Raw genomic sequence first — 7,976 nt, forward strand, 5'->3', positions numbered from 1 at the left:
TCAAATACTACATCTGGATCATATTCAGTAGGATGATCAAAGCAAAGATGCAGTAGATTTCTTCCATCAACACCCCCAAAGCTTGCAGTCCTTTGCCACATCCTGAATCGACATTTTACTCAGTAACATTAGGCAGTTTTCATTTACATGCTGTTTATTGTTGGTGATCGCATTGTTTTTCATATGCATACATACGAGATCACTAGTTTCTGTGCCTTACTCGCATGTGTTTTTGATCGGCACATTCTAGACTCATTTAGGAGATGCGTATAGCTCCCCGAGTGTATAACAGTGAGAACGCGGAGACCCGGAAAATTCCGTGTTTGGCGGGGAAGCGTTTTCTCATAAATAACTGAAAATTCCATGTTGGGCGGGGAAAGAGTTAAAGAAGATTTTCACAAAATGATTTTGGCAAGATGGCGCCCCCCTCCGTGCAGCGCCCTTATGCACTGCATATACTGCATACCCCATTTTTGCGCCACTGCCTGGAGGCATGCCATGGACGGAGACGAAGTTAAAGAGTTTTTGGGTAGCGATCGTCTGCAAGCTGTGACATCGACATAAATAATTCCCTTAAAGCTGGGTTCTTTGGGAAGCTGAACAAGGTTAACTTTCCCTCACAACCAAAAACACACTTCTTTGGTGGCATTGTTGATTTCGTGATATAGAAACAAAATGACAAATCCTTCTCGACCAAGTCCTGTGCAGCGCTGCCGACGACTTCCATAACCCGAATGAAGCACGTTGATTTACTGTCATACTCGCGCTCTGGTTGTTGTGTACGCGTGCTCTTCCGGGAGAAGTGCCCATACAAGGAATTCTGTCCTTTATGATGTCATACAGGGTCATACTCGAAAAAAACTTTCAGAAACTTACAAAGTTATACTATACAAACCTTGAAGGAGTGTATTTGGTACAGAAATACTCCGTCATGCGTCCAACTCGTTTTTTGAAACTTTGGCCATGCTTAACAGTGTAAATAAGTCAGAATGCATGAAACTCCCCTTTAAGCAATAACATCCACACAGCTGATATGTTTACCTGTTGTAGTTTATCCACATGTAAACACAACATAGACACTGACAGTCAAAATGCGCCATCGGAAAAACACTAATTAAACTTTACTGTTTTGGCCCTTCAAAACTATTTTGGCTGAAACTGAAGATTGCTGTTTTTTTCAGTTTTTGGTTGCAGAAATTTCTGTGTATCAGTAATATAATTGTGGCTTACCTGTTATCCAGAAAAGATTGATCTTGAGAAAAGTGACTATGGTTTAATGGTTAGAGAGTTCGACTTGTAACCCGAAGGTTGTGGGTTCGAGCCTCAGGGGGAGTGAATAACCAGCGCTCTCTTCCACCCTCAATACCACGACTGAGGTGAGACCCTTGAGCAAGGCACCGAACCGGTTGGTGCCAACCGAGCCAACTGCTTCCCAGGTGCCGCAGCAATATGGCTGCCCACTGCTCTGTGTGTGTGTGTTCACTACTGTGTGTGTGCACTTGGATGGGTTAAATGCAGAGCACAAATCACATGTCACTTCACTTTCACTTTTTCACTGAATAAGTTATTTGGCTTCGGGCACATCCCTTATATATATTTTGAAACTATAATTATTAATAATATTTTGCGTTCATATGCAGCCACCAGTTCATGATAGTGGAAAGAATAACCAAACATTGATGGGAGATTTATCGCTCTTTCACTTGATCATTTTTTGTGCTTGCTTTCCAACCCTCTTTTGAATTTTTTTTTTTTTTTGTAATTTCCCAGATGCCAGCATGCTCCACCAGCAGAATGCCTCCTGGCTCTGGTGGTGCACCATACTGAGGGTGCATATTCATCCTTAAAAATTGCCCCTGCCATTCCCCACCGCCAGTCCATCAGTTCGATGCCAACATCTCCCATTTAGAAAATCCACAAAGCTACACATGCATGGGAAATGAGGCACATTACAGCTTAATGCAAGAGCCAAGGCAAGAAGGAACAACAGAGACAATTAAGGAAGCCCCCTAACCCCTCCCTCACTACTTAAGTTATAATACCCTCATCTAATTAATATGGAATTTCTTCTTACATTCACACAACCAATCAGAGATGCATATTCCATGCATTCAGTTTGGGCCTCAGTCGAGATCCTTTCATCTGCTCTGTTCATTTATTCTGGGAAAGACAGGAATTAGCCACAACACTTTGTGCAGCTAAAATTATTTTGTATTTGCATTGAGATGCACTGTGTCAGTCTTTCTTTCATTCTTTTTCTCTTTTTGTGTGTATGTGTTTTTGTGAGTGTGCTCTCTCAATTGTGTTGTTTGCATAGAAAAGCATGTTGCCAAAAGTTTATGTTTAGGATGCTTTTCTAGGACCTGTTATCACTCTGTTGCTAAAGTGTAGGAGGAAGATAGAGGCAATACATGAAAGAGAGGCAGAACAAATCAGAGAGAAAGGCAATTTAAGTTCACATCTAAAATTATGCCCTCTTTCTTTCCCCCAAATTAAAATTAATAATTAAATTAAATTAATTAGATAAACTTGTATAACTTACTTTCGCCTGTGAAACAGAAAAGAAGATATTTAGCAGAATGTCAAGGCTCTCTTATCCATATAATGAAAGTGAATGGGACCTGAGGTTGTCAAGCTCCAATAATGACAATAAAGCGCTATAAAAGTATGATAAAAGTAGTCCAAACACCAGACTCCAGTACTCCCGAAGTCCAGACTCGTGTGCTATATTCCAAGTCTTCTGAAGTCAAAACCATTGATTCACAAGTTTAGAAAAAAAAAGGTCAGTTATTAAAAAAATGTAATTATGAGATTAAAAAAGGTCAGTTATTCAAGACTTGTAGTAACATGCATATGTTACTACAAGTCTTGAATAACTGACCTATGTATTCCTTTACTAGCGTTAAAAAGTTTGGGATAATATCTTTTAATGTTTTTATAAGACGTATCTTATGAAATCGTATTTATTTTATCCTTGCTGAATAAAAATAATTAATTTCTTTCAAAATCTTACTGATCCAAAACTTTTGAACAGTAGTGTATTTGTCTAATGACTGATGTTTTAATGTCATCATTTGATGCTTCAGCACCCCACGCCAGTTTGACCACAGCAGAGTACTACCACCAGATGGCCCTACTTGCAGGTCACCGCAGCCCGTACACTGACATCATTCCTTCAGTGGCATCCACAACATGGCCTGCAAGCAATGCCCTTCATATGGAGTACCTGCAGGCTATGGAAAGTAAGTTCTCCACTTGCTTACATTTTTCTGATGTCTACCATCAACATACCCATCCTCTTATCAGAGGGGCAGATTTACAGTAGGTTGAGACTATTTATACCCAGAACTTTAACCATTGAAGAAAGCAAAAGCTATATGTATGTATGTATATATATATATATAGAGAGAGAGAGAGAGAGAGAGAGAGAGAGAGACTGACTATAAGGAACCAGTTGCAAATCTTTCCTTTAAAACATCTCCAATTAATTAAACTGGTTAAATTGTTCCATTGTCTTATTGTTTTCAGAAATGAGGGTAAGTGTGCACAGGATATATGCAAATTAGTTATTTTGAAGTGTAAATAGGAAATTAAAGGCACAGTGATTCGAAGAGAGGTCAGGTGGACTGGCCTGTTAGTCTTTGATGAGAATGCATTTAGTCAGCCTGTCACCGGCTTCCCTGTTCCTCACAAACTAATTAAAACTAGTCAAACTTCCATGGCTATCAGAAAATTAATTGCTATTAAGTGGGAATTGGAATGTCCCACTATTCATCACTGGAGAGACCTTTCTGTGGGACTGTTTAAGATTAATAGACTGAAATAAAACAATTAGGGCCATTGTTTTCAAATGGAGACATTGACATCCCCCCTACTTCAAATCGCCTGTGATCAGCCCTTAGTAACTCTTCCTATTTTAACAATGTGTGTTCCATGCCAGCCAAATTAACACTTTAAAGCTCTCTTTTATGATATATAGACACTGAGAAGGGGAGTGAATGAGTAGAAGTGCGTTATCTAGGAGCTTTTGTTAGTAATGGGGATGGGATAGCACAGTCGTAATTTAGAGCTCAGTATAATTACTTTTAGAGAAAAACTGATGAATGAAGGAATTAACCTGTCCTGCGTATGTGTGTTCAAGCCATGCATTTTTTAATGCATTAGCTGCTAATTAGCCAATGTCAATTAAATTCTGCCTCTATTAAACACCTCAATTTGGACCCTCTGTGGGATGTAGATGGATTTTTAAGGTGGAACTATTGTTTTTGTTTTTTCCACACTTACATTTACAATTCACATTCACATTTACATTTACATTTTTGTTAAAATATTTTTGACCAAGCATGTAATATTTATTCATCCTACAAATCTGCAATTATTCAGTGGTTGGTATGTTTTGGGCACTTTCTTACTGGTTTGGCTTTTCACCCATAATGGTTGAAAACTAGTCCAGTGGTTCTCAACATTAATGGCTCCAAGGCCCCTCATTGTCCACAAAAATATTCAACCAATGAGAACCAGTCAAACTAGTCAAACTGTTTTACCAAGCTGAGCTGGCTTGTGCCACTAATAAACCAGCACTGAGGTCAGTTAACTGTATGGCATTTTTTTTTCTCATCTTATTTACTGGTATAAGGTGTTTTGTGCACTTTCAAACTGGTTTTTGCTTTTGTTTACCTATCATAGTTACAACTGTCAACATTTTAAATGTCCTTAACCAGCCTGTTCCAGTAATATACTGTATTAGTACTGCTAATCTAATATATTAAAATCTGTCAAAACCTTGACCTAGCTAGTGATCATCTTAAAAAAACAGAAAAAAAAAACTTTTAAAAACCTTTTTTGCATATTATTGACCTGTAAATTGTATGTTTTGGCCAATTCATTTTGCCTATCATGATTATGCTAGTCAAGCTGTTCTACTTAACAAAACTTTTGTCAAAAAATAAACCAACATTGCCGATGTAAAACACGTTTGTCAAAAACTGGAACACTTAGCGCTTTCATACAAGCTTAAATTACCAGTTTAAAACATCTTTTTGCATTCGTTGTTCTACCAGCTTAACCAGCTCATGTCATAAATAGACCAGAATTATTGATTTAATACTAGTTAAGACCATCTTGAGGTTAATGCTGATCCAAACTGGTCTTTGAATTAGGAAAATCAAAATGGCCTTATAGACTGCACATATTATTGTAAATGAGTGTGTGTTATAATGTATATAGTATTGGTGCTTAAGTATGTGGATTTGTGTGTGTGTGTGTGTGTGTGTGTGTGTGTGTTTGTGATAAATGAGGACATAAATTTGTATAATGACAAGGGTATGACATAGGTATTACAAGGAGAAGGTGACTTTTCAGGACATTACCCCATGTCTCCACTTTTCAAAACGCTTATAAATCACACAGAATGGAGTGTATTGAAAATCTGAAATAGCACAAAGTTTCCTGTGAGGGGTAGGTTTAGGTGTAGGGTTGGTGTAGGGCAATAGCACATACAGTTTGTACAGTATAAAAACCATTACGCCTATGGGATGTCCCCACTTTTCACAAAAACAAACCTGTGTGTGTGTGTGTGTGTGTGTGTGTAAGTTTGTGCTTGTGTCTGTTTACAAAGTCTTTAATCACAGTTCTAAGCAGAATGCCAGCAATGTGGTAAGATGTTCCAAATGTGGGAATACACACACACACAGTTATTTGAATGTGAATGACAGACCCTGTAATCACTGTATGTGTCAAACAAGAAAGAGAGAAGGGAGAGAGTCAGAGAGAGAGAAAGAGAGAGCATAATCTTGTTTTGTTTGCGTGCTTTCTCTTAAAAAATGTAAAGAACAACTGAAAGAAAAAATGAGTCACAAAGTCATTGTGTCACTCCACACAACAAAAGACCACCATCCCCACGCACCCCTCTCTTCCCCTCCTCCTTTCACTTCTCCCTCCATTTCTCCCTTCTTTCTTGTTTGTGACATTCGCGAATGAAAAGACAACAAAAGTCATTTCTTAATCTGTAGGTGCCAGTCATTGTGCGTGAGTGGAAGGCCTGTCTGCGTTCAATCTGCTTTCTAGTGAAAGCTTTTCAAAAACAACCCAGTGAAATTCCATTCAGCATTAACGCACTATTCAACCCAATTAAACATGATTCAATATCGCAGTGACGCTACCAGAAAGCAGTGAGAAAAGTGGAGCTGCAGTTATGTGTTTTTACAATGTGTATAAAATGCAGAAAATGTGGTTGTTGTTGAATGCAAAAAATCTATGGTAAAATGGTAAAATCTAAAAAACAATATATGAACCGCAAGAGAATGGGAACTTTTATGCAAATTATGTCATTGTTCGACTGTTGTGCGCTCCACTTCTCTCTCTACCGATAGTAAAAGCTAGCTCTTTTTACCGATAGCTCTTTTAAAAAATAAACTATTAAATATTAAATTAATTTAAATGAAATAAAAACAAATACATTTTATTTAAATTAAAAAAATAAAAAATAAGTAAAATATAAAAGTAAATAAAAATGATTTTTATTGATTTTTGTACCTGTTATTATACCACCAGTTTTAAATACATAACATATTATGTTCTTTCTCTGTTTTCTCTCTCTGTCTGTGTCTTCTCAGCTTCACGATTTCCAAGTCCTAGGCTCACAAATCGGCCCAGCAGAAAACGACCCCTTCCCAGCTCCCCTTCCCTGTCTGATCCCAGTTTTGACCTGCAGGCCATGATTCGCACCTCGCCCAATTCTCTAGTCACTATACTTAATAATTCCCGCTCCAGCTCATCCACCAGTGGATCCTATGGACACCTCTCAGCTAGTACTATCAGGTATACACAACAATGAATTAAGATTTGAATTAAATTTTTTTTTTTTGTACAAAAATATATATACTTCTTTCTGATAGGCCTTGAAGCTGGATTTACATTATTTTAAGCTACATTATTTTAATTAAAAATATATTTTTGTTCATGTATCAAGGGAATTTAGTGGTGTGTATTGGAACAGACAAGAGGCAAGAGAATGCAGGAGAGATTCTGAGAAAGAGATAAAGAGGAAAAGCAATCCGTGCTGAAAGTGGACACTCCAGCGCATCCTCAGAAGCGGAGTGATGAATGAACATTGGACGGCGAAATAAACGAGGGAACACAGAGAACGCTATTAGGAGGAAGCATGTGAACATATTCCTCCCCTCCTCCCTCTCACTCGTCTGTCTGATATGCATCACCTGATTAATGTTCTCTCCATCAGCTGAGAAGAGCTTTACTCTAACACTGCCGCCATGCAATCGCTCACACTGGAAAGGAGGAGAGGAAGGGGGAATGACGAATGAAAGGGTCAAGAAGAGGGGGACGGAGGAAGAAAGCAAAGTCTGAGGACAGTAACACAAGCTGTAATGGGAAAGAGAGAGAATCTGTTGTGGATGAAGTGAATAAAACTGACTCACTCACTTTCTCTGAGGTGTAATTCATGAACCCTTCAACCTGAGGGTGTTCGCTGACCGTACTGCCTTCTAATCACATGTTTATCTGTTTCAAAGGCTAAATAATTAATGTGTTTTTAAGTGATCCCACTTATATGGGGCACAGTTGATTGGGTCAGTTCATAGCAGGAGTCCATACAGACATTAAGTGGATAATAAAGCGTTTGTCACAACAGTGAGACTTACTTATGGAGGCTAATCAATATTCAGATACTGATCAACCAAATGGATTGAAGCTTTATCAATACTCCTTTAATTTGCTCCTAAAATTCTTTCTAAATTTTTCCCAGTCACAAGACTGCCATATTGTGATTTGTGCACTACAAACTTGTAGACATACACTACTGTTAAAACGTTTGGGGTCTGTAAGATTTTTGAATGTATTTATATTTATTTGATCAAAAATACAGTAAAAAAGTAATAATGTGAAATATTTAAAATAACTGTTTTATATTTGTATCTATTTTAAATAGATTAAAAAAAAAAATAAATAAAAAAAATATA

At 37.7% G+C, this 7,976-nt stretch overlaps 1 protein-coding gene across 1 annotated transcript in view; it reads left to right on the forward strand.

Moving 5' to 3' along the window:
• The window catches only part of LOC107747788 (transcriptional activator GLI3-like), a 264,979-nt gene that overhangs the window by 216,472 nt on the left and 40,531 nt on the right, over window positions 1-7,976 (forward strand). The window contains exons 6-7 of the mRNA XM_016562379.1: window positions 3,087-3,242; window positions 6,615-6,819. Of these exons, the coding sequence (XP_016417865.1) occupies window positions 3,087-3,242; window positions 6,615-6,819 (361 nt within the window). The remainder of the gene's footprint in view (window positions 1-3,086; window positions 3,243-6,614; window positions 6,820-7,976) is intronic.

This window comes from Sinocyclocheilus rhinocerous, unplaced genomic scaffold (assembly GCF_001515625.1).
Source record: "Sinocyclocheilus rhinocerous isolate Xijiao unplaced genomic scaffold, SAMN03320098_v1.1 scaffold3546, whole genome shotgun sequence".
NCBI lineage: Eukaryota > Metazoa > Chordata > Actinopteri > Cypriniformes > Cyprinidae > Sinocyclocheilus > Sinocyclocheilus rhinocerous.